Source organism: Anas platyrhynchos, chromosome 2, assembly GCF_047663525.1.
Source record: "Anas platyrhynchos isolate ZD024472 breed Pekin duck chromosome 2, IASCAAS_PekinDuck_T2T, whole genome shotgun sequence".
NCBI lineage: Eukaryota > Metazoa > Chordata > Aves > Anseriformes > Anatidae > Anas > Anas platyrhynchos.
Genome location: NC_092588.1, coordinates 115742096 through 115763062, shown reverse-complemented (window position 1 = coordinate 115763062; position 20967 = coordinate 115742096). Strand labels below are relative to the sequence as shown.

The following is a 20967-nucleotide window of genomic DNA, read 5'->3' as shown; positions in this document are numbered from 1 at the left end:
TGTGCAAGTGAAAATGAGGTGTAAGAACAGGACTCAAAGATTAAGCTTAAAAATGTTTTCTCCCATGAATGCACAAACATCCAGTTGGCCTACACAAACGCTGCTGAGCAAGTAGCTGTGGATACTGCCCTCCTTATTACACGGAAGGAAAACACTCATAAAGTACAGGCGAGCACAATTTGTGATATATTTGTCTTCATTTCCATTCAACTGAACATAAATTGTTTCTGAAATAATTGAATAATAATTAAAACAAAAAAAAAGAAAAAAGAATAAGAACTCCCTAAATTGGGGTATGATTTACTATTGCACTCAGTGATTTTCTTTTTCTGTTCTCTTGACTGCTTTTCTCCTCCATCAGTGCTGAATTATGCCATGCACTACCAGTTACTGCTTTCTTTTGCCATGTTTGCATGTTGCTTTAGGAGAAGTTTCTCACTTTTTCCCCTTCAGAAATGTCCGTGGGTATTTCCTCTCTCAGCTGTTTCTTCTGGTGGATTAATTTTTGGGGGCTTACTTAAAGTTTTGCTTCATATTACACATTCCTGTCCCTATTCCCAACACTTGAGGATTTTTTTTTTGTAATCAATTTGTCTTCATCTACTGCCTGTGATAATTAGGAAGTGCCTCTGAAGCAAGCTCTGAAAATTGCTATTGTCAGAGTCTTCCCGTCGCTCTAATAACTTGTCTAGCAGGATGTGAAAATACTGGGACTGATAAAAGATGGAAAAATGTACAGTTGGCTTAGCTTTTCACCATTTTATTTTATTAATCTTTGTAAGCAAGCAGTAAAGAGTACAAAAGATACACGAGCTGGAGTTTGTACATGCTTGTAAACGCTGTTCACTTCACTGGCTCCCCACGGCACCTGTTCATTTCCAGGTGACCGGGTGTTACACCCCATGATCAGGTTCTGACTCGTGCTCGGGGCGGATTTAGGTAGGGTGACCAGCCCCACTGCTCCGCCACTCCTCCAGATGTAACCACCATAGCCAAAGACAGCCAAGCTGGCCGTGTCTGAGCAATTTTTTTTTTTTTTTTTTGATCGTGGTGCTGGCTGAGAAGAAGCTGCAAGCTACAGCGGTGCTGAAGTTCAACCTTGTCAGCTTTCCCAGCTAAAACCGGTAGGAGACACAAGGCTGAGTTCTCAATCAGGTGGCTGTCATACTGATAAAGTAAGGGCATATAAGAAGGCTGAATTCTGAGCGTCTCACAACCAAATCAACACTGGAAATACTTGAAGTCGGGATAGAAAGCAGCCAATATGCCATTGGAATTCACAATTCGATGTTAATTTGAATTTTGAGTGTATGCATCAGCACATAAGATCTCTTACATGCAAAAATCTGTGTGGAAGCTGCAACCCGTAAGTGGGCCAGTTACCAATAGATGCTGAGTACAGCAACCTCCTTTTAGTTTACACTTCTTCACGCTGAAAATTTCAGTGCTAGAAAGGGGTAGCCATACCTTCAGAGAAACAGAGATGCAAGGGTAAATACACGAAGAGGGGAGCAATCCTGGAGAGGAAGGAAAAGGAGGAATGTATCAAAATGTTTGGCAGCGGCTGTTTGTAGGATAGTTGGGGGAATATGGTGGGTGAACGCAGCTCCGTGTAGGTAGTGAACCTGGGCAAAAGGAGGTTGTAGAAGGACAGAAGAGAAGTGGAGATGCTTTTTCTCTTGCAGGTCCTGAACAGCACAACAACCTCTTCCTTGCCAGCTCCAAAGCCCTTCAGATACAGTTTCTCCCTCACAGCTTCACAGATGATGTCAAGGCAGTGTTAAGAGGAATGAATAAAAACAGAATAAAAACATTGTGCCAGTGGAAGAGATGGCAGATGACACAGGAGTCATTTCTGAGGCTTTGTTCAGAAGCCAGCTGAGGAAGGCCAAAGCTACACAAAAGTCAGAGAGAGGAAAGAGGCACTGCCCGTGAAGGACCAGCAGGCAAAATTGTGGTGGAAACACCGTGGAGGGGCTGGTGAAGGCACTACAGCTGAGGGCAGAAGCTGTGACTGCAGCTACACGTTCCTGAACCCGCTACACAAAGGGAGCTCTGCTGGCCTACAGCTTGGCTCCCAATCCTCTTGGCCGGGAATGAAGGGCTTAAATTTTGGCGTACTCATGCTAATGCTTCAGAAGATCCAAGGCAGACAAAATGATACGTACGTGACAAGCTGGTACAGACTGCAACTGAGAGCACAGGACATGGGAAATACAAGGCAACAGGAGGAACTACGAGAAATGTTTCTGTTGAGGATATTAGAGAAAAAAAGATACTAAAAACACTCCAGGTTTCTGGAGGTAATTGTGATACATTTAAATTAGGTTTCATTACTGAAGCATGAAAAGATTTTGTTCCACCTTCAAAGCAAACCTTAAGTGCAGTAACAGAGGCATTCTGAGGTCTCAGTGGTACCAAAAATATAGCTCAGCTTTAACATGGACTTGGCAGATGTTGGCAATTTACTACACCTTCATGTGGCAGGGCTCAATCGGTTTGGAATAGCAATAAAAACAATTCTGTCCCAGCTGTGCTGTTCCCCTCGGTCTGTGATTACCCAGCCTTTGTTCCAGTTTCAGAAGCTGGATTGTTCGGGGGATTTGTGTCAGCACTACACAAGAACAGCCACTACATTCTCTTCTCCCACAGTTTTCACTGGCTCACTCTTCAGTTTTATCTTAAACAACTGCCATCGTTGATCCAATACATCCCCGTCTGATTTTACCTGTTAGCACAGAGTTAATGGACAAAAATTCAGACAGACCTGACAAGAAGAGGCTATTTAAACCTCAACAAGCAAAGTGGCATAGCTGCCCTTGCTTTATCTGCCTCGCACTGGACAAACTAGTTTTACAGAAACAACTGCCAAAACGTTTCAAAAGCACTCCAGTTTGCCATATCACAGATTCCTGAGTGCCTTTTGTCTCCTTTATTTACGCTTCTGGTCTTTTCAGGGCTTGTTGCCTGTCTTAACCTCTCCCTGGGTTCTTCAACAACAAAGTCCTACAGAACTTCACGGCACTGAAGATTCTTCTTTCAGCCTGCAGTCAAGTTCACTCATTCTGGAGTAAACACGTATTCCACACGACTGATGTCCTTCCGTTTATGTGATACGATACACACGTAAACAAGGAAGAGAAGACACAACAGTGCCGTAGCTGTGAGGAGGATGAGGAGCCCAGCAAACAAAGGAGGTTTCAGAGGTAGCTGGATCATCTTGCTTTCTGCTGGAATCATGTTTGTGAGGCTCAGCATGTAGCCGAGTGACCAGGTTATGCTGCTGTTACCAACCTGAAATACAGATAAAAGAGTCCCAGTCCCGTTAAATGTTCAAAGAGAGGTTCCAAAAACTGAACGGCTCCTGCTGGCAACTGTCTTTTAAGTTATCAGAGAAAAAAATAATAGTGGGGTGTATGAAGAAATATAGAACCATTTTAGATTAGCATTTTCTGGAACTGAAAAAAAAAATAACGATCACTGGGCTAAAGACATGAGACACAGGTATGAGATGGACTGGTGCAAGGATGTGTGATACGTAAGCAGGCGGCCAATTATGGGATGTTCTGTGCATGAAACACGTCAGCACTATTGTGTTAATTTCTAGGATTAGCAGCCATCTCAGCCAAATCCTAGGATGTTATTTAATTCAAACAAATAAAAATAATAAATAATTATTAAAAAGAAAAGAGTCCAACTGACATGGACAAAGAGGAGGCCTGAGTAAGGTTAATGTCTTGAATGAACTGTTTTAACCAGTCAGCTACTGGTTGTAGGAAGGAGACCATAAGGGCCTATAACATTAGCTCATTTCTGTAGTGATGTGTACCCCAATACCTTTTGTTTAACTGATATTGAGAAAGCTACAGCAACAGGAACTAAAATATGACTGAGAAAAGCAGTGAAATGGGCTGAGGTAATTCCTCATTGCTAGGAGAGGGGAAAAAGCTCTCATTATGGGGTTCAGGACTTCTGCAAATCATCTAGTTCTAGATTTGGCCCAGAGCTTAGCATTGGTTAAGATTCTTTCATTGATTTGTGTTCACTAACTAAAAGCAAATACGCTTTTAGCAAAGACCAAAAAGCTTCTCAATATATACTTTTAGAGGCAAGTACTTTACCATCTCTGGGATATCTTAGTTTTGATCTTACTATTTTCAGTTCTTTGAGGAGCAGCTCGGATTAAGAGGATGCAGTCTTGCCTCTTGGAGATTCATGATTTCCCTCATGCAAATTGTGGGTAACAGAAGCATTCATTTCAGATAAGCCCTTTGGGTTTTCCTTTTGCTCAGTATTTTTACAGTCTTGGCAAAATACAGCAAAATACTGCCATATTTGGCTGCTCCCACTTGCTGGGGGCAACAAAAGATGTGTAAAAAAGATTACAAACCCACCCTTCTCCAGGTCCAGATTAAGATCCCAAAGTAAGCTTCGCTGATTTCCTGGCAGAAGGGCTAAACGTTGAACACCCCTCCAGAGGACCAAATAAGTCTAGATAATCCTATTTAATTCTTCGGTACGCCAATAATAGAGTGTGACTGTTCAGAAAGCACTGCTTGTGATTTCTCGGTAACAGCTTGTCAGCATAGCCTGCATTTAAGAGCCTCCTACGTGAAAATCCACAACCATTCATTTGTCGTTTTCACGTGCCAGTGCTGAGGCATCTCCAGACTGTATGGAGATCAAGAGGCAGCCTGGGAGAGGGTTTTACCAGAATGCTCTGTACAGCAGCAGAGGGGAAAGGATGGAGTCCCAGAGCACTGCAGGGACCACGCTTCCTGATGTAGCAGCCAAATTTACCCAGTGGCCACACCTTCTGATTTGGAAGGAAGGATTTCTCAGAGGTAGCTTTGGAATGGATGTATACTACTTCACCCCAAATACTTCATTTTTTTGTTTTTTTTTAGGAGGAAAATTGGAGGTCAGGGAAGAGAGAAACGTGGGAGTTCCCCTGTTCGGCTCGGCAGTGTTAGCTCACTGACCTTGACTGGAGAGGTGTTTCAGGCCTTGAGCGAGCCAGTACTTTAATAAACTGGGGCAAGGTTGAAAACAGTATTGTTCGACCCATTCTTAAAGCTTTTTAAAAGAATCTAGCCAGCATCACCAAGTAACGTTGCAACCTCTGAAACCACGCTGAAATTGGTACCGAGGCTCACGAAGTGGCTTTGTTTAATGCCAAACATTTGACAACTGTTTATAAATGCTGTTTACAGCCATTATATTTTTGTAGCTGCTGCATCTTCAGTCTTCTTCTAAACATTTTTTAGATTAAAGTAACCATAAGAGGACATGATTATTACTCACCTCCTTTTGAAAATGTATCTGTGCCCAATTTCCTTCATCAAAGTTGTAGCCATGTATGAGCAAGTAGTAAATGAAATTGGCTGAAAAACAGTAGGATCTAGCATATGTTTCTTCAAATTTAGGAAGCATGAATTGGAGCTGAAAGCAAAAGGGGTTTGTTTAAACATGTAAATTGTGAAACATAAATACTTTGGGGTTTTTATAAATAAGAATACTTTGGATTCTAACTCAAATTTATTTGCATTGTTCAAAAACAGCAAGTAAAACCGTGGGCAACTAGACATAAAGATTTAGTATGCAAAGACCCTGACAGTGACATAGCTTATGTGGTGGAAAAATAAAATAGAATAAAATAAACATAAACTACAGATAAAAGATTGAGGATGTTATGGTTCCTAAATTTTCCATGTCATCTTTACAGCGTGGTTAAAACTGTGGTAGTAAACTGCAGCCACAAATCTCTTAAAGAGGATCACAGATGGAGTGCACCTTGCATGTGGCAGTCAGCTATCACGCTGTAATGATGCCAAATTACAGCAGGAAATGCCAGCAACAAAATGAATGCAAACAAGGAGCCCGTTTGGTGATCTGAGGCACTTTCCTTCAATTTTAAAACAGGTCCATCAATTTACTCTAGGTTTAAAAAAAAAAAAAAAAAAAAAGGCTATGTCTTTTCCTCATATGAACTCTGTGGGGATGATAATGAGAAATCAATTTGCCTTCCACCAGAACAAGTTCTTCACAGGCAGCATTAGCTCCCATTTAGCTCGAGTTCCACCTACAGTGCATCAGCTCTGTGGTTCTGTGTGCTTGTTGATAATGTAGGACACAATTGTTAGCTGCTAAGTGCTTCAAATATATAGCGATAACACTGATAACGTGTATGATTGAAATGTGTTGCTAATGAACGTCTAGCTAAGTTTTGTTTTAAGGTTTAAGCTGGCCTGTTCTATCAGCCTTCAAAATGCTTCTATCGCAGCAATCTCCAATTCCCCAAAATGCATAAATTTACACCCAAGTGTGAATTCAGCTGCAGCACCTCTTGCTTCCTCAGAGACATCTCAGATGTATAAAGCTCAGAGATCACAACAGGAAAAAGCATGCACTGCTTGGCCATGCTTCACTACAGCCCAGAAACTCGGCTTAGAGTCGTGGTGAGTGGAATTTTGAAACCTCTTCCAAGCTATAAGCACGCCAGAAATACCACATGGTTTGAAACATAGTGGGAAAACAAATGTTAACATTGCTATAGATCGGAAAAGTTTTGAATACTTTCCAGTCTATTTTATCTCTCTATTTCACAGATACAAAAAAAATAAAGAAAACTACGTACCTGGGTCCAGTTCTGTGAACAGAAATACCACATACTTGTATTGAAGTCAGCTAGAGAAAAATGATCGGATAAATTCAAAGCATTAATTGTATAGTAGAATCCTGAGAAAGCCTATGGAAAAGGAGTAGATGAAAAGGCCTGTTACTTTCAGAACTACGGAAATCAAAAGCAAGAAAGCCCAAAGAAGAAATGCTTGTTTGCAAACCTACCACAAAATTCCCTTTAACTTTTGGCTGATGGACTCTATCAAATGGACAGTCTTCTTGGTTCTTGCAAGCAGTGAGGTTGAACAGTAACGAAACCATCTCCTGGCACAGACCTGGGTCTCCAGTTCCACGGAAGCTCACAGACTGGTTTGGGTAATAATTTGCTGGTCTCAGGGACTGCGTGCAGAGGCTGCCACAAAAGTACTTCACCGTTAATGCAGTGTTGTAATTTCGAGGGTAACATGGATTATCCACGCTGGAGCTGGTGCTTGATTTCTGAAGAAAAACAATAAAGGCAACTCAAAAGCAAGAAAGACCTAATGGGACAATAGCTACAGGAATCTTTTAACCCATATATGCATGTATTCTTGTTCTCTTCTCTGTCATGGCTGATCCATACAATGTTGCTGAACATTGTAATTCATAGAAACTCCTTTCCCCCAAAAAATCATTGGCAAGATCAGCAAAACACCTACAGGACTTGTTGGGTCTTTTTGTTAAATGACACAAAACTCAAACCAGTTTTTAACAAATTCAAAGATCTTTGAAGCCTAAGTGCATTTGTCCACAAGTAAGGGTCTCTGAACTTCACCAAGGGGAAGAGCACACAAGCCTCAGAACCTTCTCAGGCAATTACCAAACGGCTGCAAGAGCATCACAGCAATGGGTCTCAAACAGACCTGGAGCAACAATGCTAAAAGCCTTTTCTCTGCTTCATCCCTCCCATAGCACTGGAAGCTGTGAGTGTAGACATTGTAGTTGTAACCATACAACTTCACTTGCAAGGTGCTATTGAAGTTCTCCTGAGAGACCTCCGGGATAAATGAAATTTGGGTGGAAGCTCCTCCAAGATCCAGGGCACCCATGGTCTCCTTTCTGTATGGATGGACCCATGTCCTCCAAAGGTTTCTCTACATGTAAAAAGAAAAGCAAAGCTAATTAGAAATATCATCTGCTTGTTCTCCCTTCGAGCTTTTCTACTTCTCACTTAACTATTTTAGATTCCCCCCACCCTTTGTCCTCCGCTCCTTCTGAAAAATCCTAGCTCTGTGTTTTTTTAGATCTGAGGGATGTACTTTCACAGCGTAAAAGGAGGTTGAAAGATGGAAAAAGAAGACAGGGCAATAATCAAAGCACTAGCCAGATCAATATCTGTACTAGAATGCAGGAAATTGAAGTCTCTGGTTACCCGTGAGATCTTGAACAAATCTGGATGGAAGCAGCATGAATATTTGCTTGTTTCAAGGCAAGAGGAATTATTAAAGGAATAAAACACCAAAAGATCACACAGGAAAAGAGAATGAAAATAGGGTGAAAAAAAACAGTAGTCAAACAAAATCTCCATCAAAGTCAAAGGAACGAGAACCCCTAATCTGCATTTCCTTCACTGAAGCTGCAGTGGCAATAAATCTCATCCATTCACAGCTAGTGCTTCTCCCTGCTACCCAAAACATTCCCCAAATTCTTTATTCGATCCACACAGCCACAGAGCAGAATATATTTCTGCATCATTATCTACCTCCTTATTTACGGTAGTATTATTTACCGAGGGTAATATGTATGCAGAAGAAGGGAAAAGAAACTTTATAGACTAGCAAACATGCTCATGAGAAAAACCTACAGCGAAAGATTCCCTTTAACAGCCCCCAGCCTAATTCCACTCTTAGCACCATTCTTGTCACGATTAAAATTCAGGTGGTGGAAGACTGGCACCACCCTGACGTTCACCAAGCCATCATTGTTGCATGAAATGAGGAAAGCTGTGCCAGAACACGTGATTCTAGTGTAATTTTTCTTAACTTTGTAGGAACCAACAGCACGTTCATTGTGAGCTATCACCTGGATCACCAGCATCCAATTCCTGCTTATTAATTGCCAGGACTGAACACGAACCGTTCTGCCCAGACAGTGAACACCACTCGGGGGTCTGCTTGAAATTTATGACGGCCTAGCAAGACTATCTGGAAGAAGCGCAATAATGCTAAGAGCAGCACACAACTGCCATAAACACAGACAGGACGAGCAGTTGCTGGTCATCTTGGGACTGTTTTTACTGGGAATGAAAAAAATCCCAGAGAAAACGCTGTCTGCCATGGAGCACCTGCCTGACAGTCATCACCTGGCACATTTCAACATACCAATGCATTTAAGGGCAAGGCAACTCCTCTCCTGTGTGAGGCATCTTGAAGTCATTTGTGGAAGAGCCCTGCTTTGTGGGTCAACAATTTTACCTTTATCACATCCCTGTCACATCGTATCCTTTATGTTTGCTTTGTTCAGTTACTGCCACAACAAGATGTTACAGTGTGAAATTACAGTTACAGCTCATGTTTCAACAGGCATTTCCCTCTCTTTGTATACATGAAACTACAAATGAAGCTTTTCGTTTATAACAGAGACAACAGTGAAAAGAAAAGCATGCATTTTTTTTCCACACACCTCCAAGAAATTGCCCATTAAATAGTTGGCTGTTATCCATCCGTACACCCCTTCCTCTGTTCCAGTTATGATTTGCGCGCCCCTAAATTCGAAAGGTTGTGCTCTGAAGTAGTGCTGAATGCTCGCAAGGACTTCATTGGCTGCTGTTTCGTTTTGCAACCTAAGCGAGTCACAAAACACGAGACACTGAGCATCTGGAAAGGCAATTCCATATTTTATTCCTCACTAACTAGAAATTCAAGAAGAAACTAACAAAAAATGGACATTGTTTTAGCCCAAAGGGGAAGCTTACTGTAGGGAACAGCCAGGTACCCAGCCTCACTGCAGCTGGCAACTCGCCCACTGAGTACCAACTTCACTCTTTATCATAGGAGCTCATGGGTATTTTGTTTCTTACACACACTTTTTAGTGAACTGAGTGCTTATAGGACAGCTGCTGGCTAGGACAGACCTAAGTTTTTCTTCCTACTCTGTTCAGTCACAGACCAAACATATAAAACACAGTTTGTGCCATGGCTAAAACCACAGAGAGACCCCAAAAGCCCCATTACACTGCACTCATGCTAAGAAAGCTCTGCGGCGTGTAGCTTTAATCTGTTTTTGCTGCCCTCAGACAGGCACAAACATCATCTGCTTACACAACACTGGATTTTAAGGTAGCTTTGGAAGAGAGAATTAAACGCTTGCCTTCTCCAGAGTAAAGCAAGCATTTCTTTTCAATATGGCACAGCAGAGGACTTTCGTACAGCCTCCCTTTCCCTGTCAAGAAAGTTAATTGAATTCAATTGGCTGGGCTCCATTTCCTTTTCCAAAGAGCAATTTCCAGTGGACAGAAACATGTCCAAGACATTTTTCTCCTTCTTTCTGCACAGCCTGCTACGCCAGGACGCATGCAGGGGAGTTCAGGTTTGCACGATACCTCAGCAGTCTCATGCCAGCTGTAGCCCCCAGATAAACAGAAGTGGTTTTATGCAGATGAACGGGGATTCTCTCCTTGACTTTTTTCAGACAGTCATCAAGGGGTTTGGCAAGGGCTCCTGGGTTATTCTCATAGCTGGATATACCAGGGCCTAAAAGAGAACAAGTAGATTGATTGCATTCTGCTCTGCCAACTCCAAATTAGCCTAATTATGCAAGCAGTTGTGATGAGAAAGAGGCTCCACCTTTCCTCCTGTAGTTGTAAACAAGGACAGGGTGGCGGAAAGCTAGGGCTGCTTCAGGAATAAACAGGGTAGCGACTGGCTCAGCTGGGTTGAGACAGAGAAGATATTTGAAACTGCTTGCATTTTATATATATATATGGTGTATAAAATATGTAAGTACAACCATCTAGTGCCATAATGGCAATGGTGCTGCATTCCTGAGGAAAATAGGTTTACTTTTGGCAGATGTTGTAGAAACTGAGATGTCTAATGAACGTAAAATCCCCCTGATCTGCCAAACTGGAGAAAATCCCTCCTTCCACAACCTAAGGCGAAGATTTCCCAACCTGTTTTGCTGCAGTTGTTGTGGGAACCAAGGCACCTCTACAGCTCATTGCTCTCAGCTGACAATAAAACAAAGAGGCTTCTGCAGGGAACTGCTGGTGAAATTCCCAGATGCACACAAAAGGCTCTTGGGCTCCTGGAGGTACAAGTCCAGGTTGGTGCTTGGTATTCCACAGCCCTCCCAGCTTCCAAGGCCTTACAATATCCGGAGTGAGTCAGCGCAAGGCGTCGCTGCTTGAACACCTGACATCAAAGGCTTTGCTCCATTGCTCAACGCGCCGAGGACCAGCGGGACCTCAACTTGTTCAGGCTTAACTCGGGTGTGAATCACAACATTCCTCACCAAAATTCCCCAGCCCAGGAAGCGGCGCACGGGGAAACCCAGGCATTCCCACGGAGCCTCTGCCCCACACGGAGAACAACCCTGCCAGATCCCCATCCACTTCTCTCGCCACAGCCACCTCTCCCACCAGCCTGACCCCAAGCTAAGCAGAGGGCAGCTCTCCGAGTTAAATGAGGAACCTTTTCTCTTCAGCCACATACGCCCCTGCATTGGTAAAAAAGAAAATAAAGGAAAAAATACAAAAGGAGAGTCTACAGCCTCCACTTTCCACCACTTCTCCTTCCAGAGTATGAATTTACACACAGACATCACCACGTCTTCGTTAGATATTCCAGCCCTGCTTTGGAATAAGGCTTTGTAAAAGTTTTAAGTCTAGCACAGGCAGGCCTCAAGCTGGAAAAAAAGCTGTCAGAGGAAAACCCGGCAGCAGCTGCTGTTATCTAACAGCCCCCAAACTCCCTCTTGGTGGCAGCAGCCTGGGTCTCTTGGTTTAGGAACAGGCAGAGCAGGACACAGGGCTGTGACCATTTCTTCTGGGCAGGCACCTGCTTTGCTGATGCTTAGGGCCTGACCAGGACAGACTAAGTGCAAGATAATGAGAGGGTTTTCATTTGGGGCTGGCTTGAACAGACAAGGCAGAAGTACCTAACAAGGGCAGAAACTAACAAGGGCAGTTCACAGCAACTTGGACTCCTCTGTTTTGCAATGTTTTGTTTGCCCCCCCCCAAGGTAAAAACAAAACCTAAAGCAATTAAAGCCAATTCACAAAGAACTGCTCTGTCAGTTTTAGAGGCGAACAGTAACTCAGTTTCTCTGTGCATCTTTCTCACACCACTATCCCTCCAGGCAACACCTCGGCAGGCAGGCTGCCACTCCTGCAGCCTGTGAGGACACACCATCAGGTGTGACAGCACATTTCTTCTGCGCACATTACTTTTGTTTTCCTTTCCTTGCTCTAAAATTGCTAAGAACAGCCACAGGTGCTTAATGGTGATGATAGAAATGTTGGCAGTGTTACGAAACCATTTGCTCCTGTACATCCCCAAGCTACTTATGGACCCCCAGGGCTGCAGGTTGAACATCCATCTCCAAACACACACCAGGATGCAGGATTTTACATGATTATGATTGAGAGAGAAGGAAAAAAATCTCCTCGAGTGCCACAGTTATTAGCAGAGATCAACAACATTTGCACTGAGACTTTATGGGACCAGCTGAGATGCTCAGCAGGATCATGGGGCAGATTCTCCTGGAAACTACACTAAGGCACGTGGAAAATAAAGAGGTGATTGCTGACAGCCAACCTGGCTTCCCTAAGGGCAGATTGTTCCTGAGCCATCTGGTAACCAAGAGTTTCGGAAGTTATGATGAAGGAATCCACAACAAACTGCACCGCACAACTCCAGGTCTCCCTGAGTCAAAGGCCCACCTACACAGGGATATCTGACACAGCTACAACATCCTGTTAGAAGCAGTTCTGCAATGGAGCTATTTTACTTGGTAATTTCATCAGATGCTTCCTAGCTTTCTAGTCTCTGTAGCTCCAGGACAAGCTCTTCCTGTTCAGCTTCTGCATGCCTTGCACAACCCCCCCTCAGCTGCCTCTTTCAAAGTAATCGCTGAATAACGCCAGATAAACTGCACCAGCCCTGTTTCTCTAGGAAACCTGACTCAAACAGCAAAGGTTTCTTTAAACACCACTAACACCGCTGGGAAATAAAAGCTAATTTGTCAAACTTCAATAGCAGAGCACCCTACTGGAAATCAGAGCACCCTACTGTATCAAGGGGAGGACTGATGCTGTGCAAGAGAGAGATACAGATACAGTCTTAACAGTGCTTGCTCCCCAGCACTGAAAAGGAAACACAGTGAAAAAACAAAACAAAAAGCAGTAAAAGCTGTCGGCTAACCTTTTCTTGGAGGCTAGAAAGAAACAAGGAACTGCAGTCCGAGCGTACCTTTCACGTTGCACTTGAAGGTTTGGCTCACGACTCCCGTGTTGTTTTCTTTTTCTGCTGGCCATTCATAGACATAGACCGTAGTCCGTGAGGATCCAGCATCGAGAACTATTCCGTACTGGGGAGAAAAAGTAACAGCTTAGGAGACAAGCAACAAGAGGCAAACGGTGACACCGTAAGGGCCTGTGTGCAGCCGTACTTTTCTTCATCAAATCCTTTAGGAAGTGCGAGCACACTCTTGTAAATATTTACAGGAGTAAGTATTTACCTGGCTAGTGTCAGGTGTTTAGGCAGAAATCCATCAGAAAAGCAAAACAAAGGGTGTTAACACAAACAGCATGCTACAGGTCCTCAATCACAAATGCACTGGGAATGGAGAGTGCTCATCTCCTTTCTGCATCGGGTCCAAAACCCACACAGACACATTTATAGCACTGTGTTAAGACCCAATTTTGCAGCAAATTGCTTTCCCGTTATCCCAACTACACTCACTGGACAACGAAGGGCTTGGTGCCTAAGCACCGGCTTTAGATTCAAGGGTGCCCCAGGGATCCATAAAGTCATGAGCAGAGAGGTAAAAATGTGTAATAGCCCACGGGAAGATTGATGAAACAAGCCTGGTTCTTTTCTAATTCTACCATAAACCTTTCCCTTTGAGTGGCTTAGGCAGCCCACCTGAGAGTCTAGCTCTGAAAATAGCCTGTGCCAGGGTGCGAGACAACGAGGGAGGGAAAGAGAATTGATATTATCCCACTTTTATTTATGAAATAAATGAAAAATATTACTGTGACCTGCCCAAAGTCACTGGGCTCTCTGTAGGATTAAACTAGAGGCTTCTCCATCTCACTCCACTGCCCACCAGATCACTCTTACCTTCTTCCCCTCCTTCTGTGGCAGCAGAAAACTGGCAACCAGGCAGGCAAACAGCATGAATGAAAGCTGGTGAGGCTGTACCTGAAATATTCTGTCCAGTTCTGGACCCCCCAGTACAAGAGAGACCTGGACGTACTGGGGAGAGTCCAGTGTGGGGCTACCAAGTGATGAAAGGACCCAAGCACCTCTCCTCTCCTCTCAGGGAGCTGGGACTGTTCAGGCTGGAGAAAAGGCAGCTCAGGGGGGATCTCATCAATGTTTATAAATACCTGAAAGGATTTTGCAAAGAAGATGAAGACAGGCTCTTTTTTGGTGGTGCCCAGTGCCAGGACAAGAGGCAGTGGGCATGAACTGAACACAGAAGGTTCCCTCTGAACACCAGGCAGCACTTCTGTGCTGTGTGGGTGATGGGGCACTGGCAGAGGCTGCCCAGTCTCCCTCCTAGGATCTCCAAAATCTGCCTGGACGTGCCTTGGGGAACCTGTGCTAGGTGGCCTTGCTTGAGCAGGGAGCTGGGCCAGGTGGCCTCCAGAGGTCCCATCCCACCCCAGCCTTCTGGGATTTTGTGGAAGTAAACTGCAAATTTGTTTATCCCCCTTGTGATCCCCAAAAGTAAGCTCAGCAATCCCTCTCTTCCAAAATCATCTGACTGGTAGGAAGTGCATATTAACAGGGCTCATTTCTTAGTCAGCATTTTTTCTTTAAACAAAAAAAAAAAAAAAAGAAAGAAGGAGATGAACAATACTGCAAAATGAGAGCCTCCATCTGGCTGCAAAGCAGCAGCAGCAGCTGCAGCAGCAGCAGCCCGATCCATTTCATCACACTGCCTCCCCAGAGAGCCTCAGATCTGACCGAGGAAGGTTGCTGCTCCAGGTGGCAGACCGTTCAGCCTCTGCACCTCGTTAGTTCCCGGCTTCCCACCGTAATCCTGCAAACTCACGGCCCTCACAGAATCACCTCTAATATCAGCCTGTCTCCCAGAGGGCTGTTGGATAATGAAAATCTCACTCGTATTTACCCAGCTGGTATTTAACTTGATCAACCACAGGGCGAAAGGTTCCTTGGCCACTATCAATCCGCTAGGCCGTCAGGTTCTGTTCAAGCAAAGACACCTGAGGCATATTCCCCCTCCTCAAAAGACAGATGAGCGCTCTGCAGACACATAATGCACTAATGATAAATTTACTCAAGGGCTATTAATTAAATCCAGCCTCAGTCAGCCCCAAGTGCCAACCAGAAGCTTTTAACTTGGCTATTTTTAGTGCTAACTATCACGCCCAAGGAGAGCTGGAAAATAATATTTTTACCTCAGCTAACCCTGAGGCATTTTGACCCATTTCCATCCTCCTGCTCCAGGATTCCCCTGCATTTCCCATCCTGCTTCCTGAAAGTAACAAAATTACAACGCAAAGAGCAGTACAATTTCCTGAACCAATGCAAAATGCCCTGTGTGAGCACTTCTGTATGGCCTCTGAGGCAGTTTTACACTGTTCCCATTCAACCAACCTGGCTGTGGCCAAAACAGGTCAGGGATATTCACTTGAACAGCTCCAGAAGGCCACTTTCTACAGCTTTGCCTTCAGTTTTCTCTCATTGAAGAATCTGCAGCACAAGGCAAAGCCTGAACCTACTTCCCAGATTCTTTGTGTTTGTCTTTTTCAGCTTGCTCTGCCCCTCCTCATGAAGCTACTTTGCTTCTGTCAATAGCCAGCAAGTCCCAACGTGTGGTAAATCAGAAAATGCACACTTACAGCCTGAATGCTTTTATGAGCCTCAGGAGTGGTTTGCAATGATTTCAGCACAACCTTCCTCTCAAGCTGTGCCTGAGAGCAGAATTTCAACTCCAGGATATACTTCAAATAACTTCAAAATTATTTTAAAACCACTTCCAATCTCAGACAAAAAAAAAAAAAAAAGCAGCAGCATTTTTTTTGTGTTTGGCCTTTCAGTCTTGGAGAAGCCTTTGTGCGATAGGCATCACAGACACTGAACCGAGGAATGCTTTTCCTGCTTTGCAAGTGACTTACTCTGTCATCTTGGCCAATTCTCTTTTTATCTCAGCCTCGGTTTTCCCATGACAAAGATGTGATGAATCATTAATTTGTGGCTGTAAAGTCACTCGCATTAAAATGCTATTTAGAAAGGAACATTATTAAATATCAATTCAAAACATTGTTCTCTGTCCTTACCTATTTTAAGGCTTACCTTAAGCCCCGGGGAGAGGATCTTTTGCTGATTTATCTGAATCACTGCAATAGCAATGACAAGAATTATGCTTAAGAGAAGGAACACTTGGGCAACAACGCTTGGAGTTCTGGTGAGCATCCTGTAGCAACAAAAGGGGAAATGCTTAAGGAACTTGAAAGGATTCGGTGATTGTGTATAAGACCTGGGACCCTGAATCAGTCAAGACTCCTCAAAAAATCTCATTGCATCAAATAAATTGTGCTACATGAAAATTCTTCCCAAGAACTGCCTGGTGCCTTGCTATCACTGACTTGCCATTGTCTAGAAGGCGGGTGTGCATACGGTTGTACCCGTGGTGCCATATTTCATCCTTAGCTGCCAGTCTGCACGTCTCCCACCGTGCCGACGTGTAGATGCAGGCTCCCCACCTGCTATTGCCTCAGGAGATGAGGGCAACAGGCAGGCTGGGGCTAGAGCACCCTGAACCATCCCACGTGTGCTTGTGACAGAGACACAGCCACGTAGACACAATGCTGGCGGCTGCTGAATGAAGATGAATGCAGGTTCCTGCCAGAGATGCAAGGTCATGGTCTGTACTAGATACAGGCTGCTTTAGCAAGAAACTAGGAAGGTTTCAGGAACATCGAAGCAGGCATCTTTGTTCTAACTGCCAATGCAATCATGAAGTAGGTTTGTGTGTATGTCTGTACACGTATTAATGCAGAGCCTGGTACTATCTTTCTGTACTACTCAAAAAGTAAAAATATACAGTTTAACTCAAAAATCTTGCCATGAGAAGCACTAAATCTACATAAATCTAAAGCGTAGTTATACTAGACCAATGTAAAGCTGACATGAAGCATGCACACTGAAGGTAAGGGTGTCTATAACCTCTAGAAATGTTTTCCAGAATTCAAATGCATTTGAGGTTTCCTGTTATTCCTACTCATCCTTTATTTTTGCATGTCCCTAGCCTGACAGCTTTTCACTCCAAAAGGCCTTCAAGTCTGAAAACCCCATATTAAAAATTTTTACGCTCCACAGGGTTGAGGAGGAAAGAAGTGGTAGGTGATAAGCATTGAAGTTTCAGAGGAACACAAAAAGAAGAACTTTCTTGTCTTTCTCATTTCCAGAAACTAGTTACTTTGGCATATAAATATCAGGTTAGTCCTGGCATCCCATTAGTCCCACTGTACCTGCAGCACATCGTCTGTCCCCTTAGCTCCAACCAGAGCCAGAGGACCGAGGAAGAAGGGCAGAATAAAGTGCTTCTTCACACAGCTTCCATATTCTAAGCCCTGTGAGTTCTTCAGCCTGTGTTATCCATAATTGAAAGGTGACTGAAAGAGAAGTTATCTACTTGCAACCTAATTTATACCATTCATTCCTGGATCAAAGCACTGGTAGTGCTGGAAAAGATAAGTTATTATCAAGGGGAAAAAAAAAAACTCAGGGCAAGGAAGTCTTTGAAAAACTAAAGCACTACTAAAGAGACAAGCAATAATAATTATTATACTATTAACACTCAAGAACACCCGTGATGACTGCTGAGATGTTTTCTGCTATATCCTTTTTATCACGTGCTTTCCTTGTACTGGGATTCATCTTCGTTAGACACATTTTCTCATTTCAAAAACCTTTTCTGATAGGGAGCGTATTGGGTAAAGGAGCTTCTCTTAAGACATTCCTCCTACAATCTTGTCCCATTAGTAAATAGGACAGTTTCATCAGAGAGTGACACGTATATTCCCATTTCAGCAGTAGGCTTTGTGTCAGAAGGAGGACACCTTACACTCCATGCCCTCCTGAAGTCACCCCGCAGGTGACACCTTACCATCCGAACTGCCCACGTCGGTGGAAGATTTCACATAACTGGGTCAGAAGTGCAGGGCTGCACCCAATTTTAGCTAGCCTCACCCAGGTCTCACACATCCTAGGCAACACAGTAATTTTTATTGCATTCACTGAAATCCACAGAGGTACCAGAGGGGGTTCAACAGAGGTGTAAGGCAAGTAACTCACAGGAGCTAACATCCTGTGCCTGCTAGCAAAAAGACAAATAAGATTTCAATTAAGTATCAAAAAGCGGTTGAATCTCATTATTAAAACATTCTCCTGAAGCAAGACAGAAACACAGCCGTGTATTTTTCACAGCCAGTTGAGTATCGTGGACCACACAGATATAGTGGATGACCATTTTCTACGCCCTAGTTCAAGCAAAAGGAATGCAAAGGAAAGCTGACTAAACTTCTTCATGCCACCAACATTTTGAGTTTAACCAGGTTAAATATACATCTGTACGAATGCCAGTGCATATTATATGTTGAGATTCCTTCCTCCGAGTTACCTGAAACATCAAACCCGCTTATTTTAGGTACTGACCTGTTTGTTCATAGGGCGGATGGGCAAGCAGCGTACCTTCCTTCACACAGTAACTGGAAATACGCAGACATTAGCGTTTATTTAGAAGTGGTCTGCAGGTGAACGCTTTTCAAGCGATGCAAAAAACCAAAACCACAGCATTTTCAAACCTGCGAGAGAAGCTTTCGCAGACCTGCCTTCGGAGCAGCAGGAGGAGGAGAAAAGAAGTAAAACAAGCACACGGAGCCTAAAGGGAGAGGCCGAACCCGCTGAGCTTTCCCTCTGCTCACCGCCCCAGGTGAAAAGGCTTCGAGCACCGCTTGTGGTTTCCGACAAAGCCCCAAATTTCCCCCTTTGCACGGGAAAAGCCGAGGGAAGGAGCCGAAGGGGAGAGCCCACAGGGGGAACCCGCCCGCCCGCCATCTCCCTCCCCTCAGCGGGGCGGCCGCTGGGCGGGAAACCGCCCCTCCGCCCGGCCCTCGCAGGGAAAGATGAATAAATAAAATTAAATTTCCCTTTCTCCTCCAGCTGCTGCCCTCTTTCCGGAAACAGATCTGGCTTTGATTACTACAGAGCTGCGTGTCCCTAAATGTTCTTGGGTTCTGCCCCAGAGCAAAGGCAGGAGGAGTGTGTTGCCTGGAGGTGACGCTGTGGGTATATCCCTCCCTCCTCTGTAGGAAACAAGTGTTTCCTCAGCAGGATTTTTCTAAGTCCTCACAAACCGGCAGCCCTACAGTTTCGAGGCTTCCTTTCCATTCAGGTTCAAACATTTTAGCCCCCCTGGGTTTGCAGTTTTGCTGGATTCCTCACCAAACCTAGACTGAGCAGTGGGGTTAGCACAGACACAGATGCGTGTGTAAAAGCAGTGTCACAAAGATGAGGCTCCCATCACTTGTCCGACCTGTGTGATCAGCTCCAGACAGGGATCACACAACAGCCTACAGGATGGGTTTGCCAGAGACACGAGCTCTAGAATCACACTGAGATGCCTTAAGCACTTCGTCATCATTTGCCTATTCCGCTCGGATTCAGATTCACATAATGTAAATAAAATAAAATAAAAATACACTCCGTTGCTTTCTTTCCTTGTATTGATCTTGATGAATTACATTATCTCTGATTTATGAATAAAGAAAGGAGAACAAGCAACCAGCTGCAGCGTAGTGACTCACCTATAAGGTTCCTTACATAGCCTACCCATTTCAGGACCTCTGCTCTACTGTGCTTTACAATTAGGAGCAGAGGTCATTTCTTTTGATGACAACATGTTATTAAAGTTGGATTAATGGTGATCTTCACAGATCAGTTTGGCTATTTCTGGTTAAAGACAAAGCCTCCCATCCATCCTGATTCCCTGGCTGCTTCATGTACTTCCTTTCTTCTATGCCATTTCCCTTCCCGAGGCATCTTTTTCTTCTTCCATCCAAGTACATTTGTTTTAATTCATTTAGCCCAACAGACTGTATTAGTCTGCTCTGCTGGGAGAGAATCTGTCTCAAATGTCCCTTTTAAATGTCAGAGAAGCTGGATTGCTTACAACCCCATGGTAAAGCATACTCTTTTTGCTACCGTCAAATGAAAACACTTTGAAGTAAAAAATAAAGCACTGGCATCCACCATCACTTCAGCTAGTTCTACAACCTGCTTCCACCAGTGACCACAGTGTAATGCTCACAAAGAAAGTAAAACTTGACCTTCCAAAGCATTCATTTTCTTCCATAAAAACAGGTATGAGAGATTCTTTTTCTTTCTTCACCATTTGCAAGAGCTGGGCTGTTGCACAAGCTGCTTTTCTCATGACATTTATTGCTGTGCTAAAGCCATGATAGCAGTGTAAGTGATATGAGCTGTAAAATCCCCCAGCTGCTTTTAGAGCCCAGAACATTGGTCCTAAATCAAATGGTCTAGAAGCAAGATTCCCCTCCAGGCCAGCCCAGCATCTGTGGCATGGTAGGACACTGGTTTCTTGACCAGTTCCTCTGATTCAACTCAGGGCTCATCTTAGATCCACTACTTTGTCTTCTTTTTCTTTCTTAAGCCTACCTCTTTGGCTTTTCTTCAGTTCCTTCCTTAGCCCTACCCTTCCTTTTATAGCTCCCTTCATCTGATCCTCCATCCCTTCTTCACTCCCAAGGCACGGCTTAAACTTGCTGCCATTTCCCCACCTTTCACCACGCCTGTAGCATGCACACCTCTCCATCATTTCCTTTGCTACAACAACTTTTTTTTTTTTTTTCCCCTTCAAGTATCCTTGTTTTAATACATTTAGTGTAACTGACTGTATTGATTTGCTTTGCTTGGACAGAATCTATCTCAGGTGTCCATTTAAAAATGACAAATGAGCTGGATTGCTGACAGCCCCGAAGAAAAGTTTATTGCTTTTGGTACCATTGAGCACAAATATGTGGATTTAAAATACAGTGACTGATATTGTCAGATTCACAGATGAATACTAGTTGCTATGATCAAGCAAATC

At 43.8% G+C, this 20967-nt stretch overlaps 1 protein-coding gene across 4 annotated transcripts; it reads right to left on the bottom strand.

Moving 5' to 3' along the window:
* Nucleotides 1–744: 744 nt before the first annotated feature.
* Nucleotides 745–19036, bottom strand: ENTPD3 (ectonucleoside triphosphate diphosphohydrolase 3). Of its 4 annotated transcripts, XM_005027087.6 has the most exons (11): nt 18662–19036; nt 18513–18565; nt 16149–16269; nt 13071–13188; nt 10202–10352; nt 9283–9442; nt 7524–7754; nt 6847–7119; nt 6638–6748; nt 5305–5442; nt 745–3294 (listed from the first exon to the last, which is right to left on the bottom strand). In XM_005027087.6, the coding sequence occupies exons 3-11, from the start codon at nt 16266–16268 to the stop codon at nt 3061–3063; spliced, it is 1536 nt and encodes a 511-aa protein (XP_005027144.4). In that variant the 5' UTR covers nt 16269; nt 18513–18565; nt 18662–19036; the 3' UTR covers nt 745–3060. The 4 variants fall into 4 exon arrangements, with proteins under 4 accessions (XP_005027144.4, XP_005027143.4, XP_071889534.1 ...); XM_005027086.6 differs by having other exon boundaries at nt 18513–19036; XM_072033433.1 differs by lacking the exons at nt 18513–18565; nt 18662–19036 and adding an exon at nt 17327–18453.
* Between the last annotated feature and the right edge of the window lie 1931 nt (nt 19037–20967).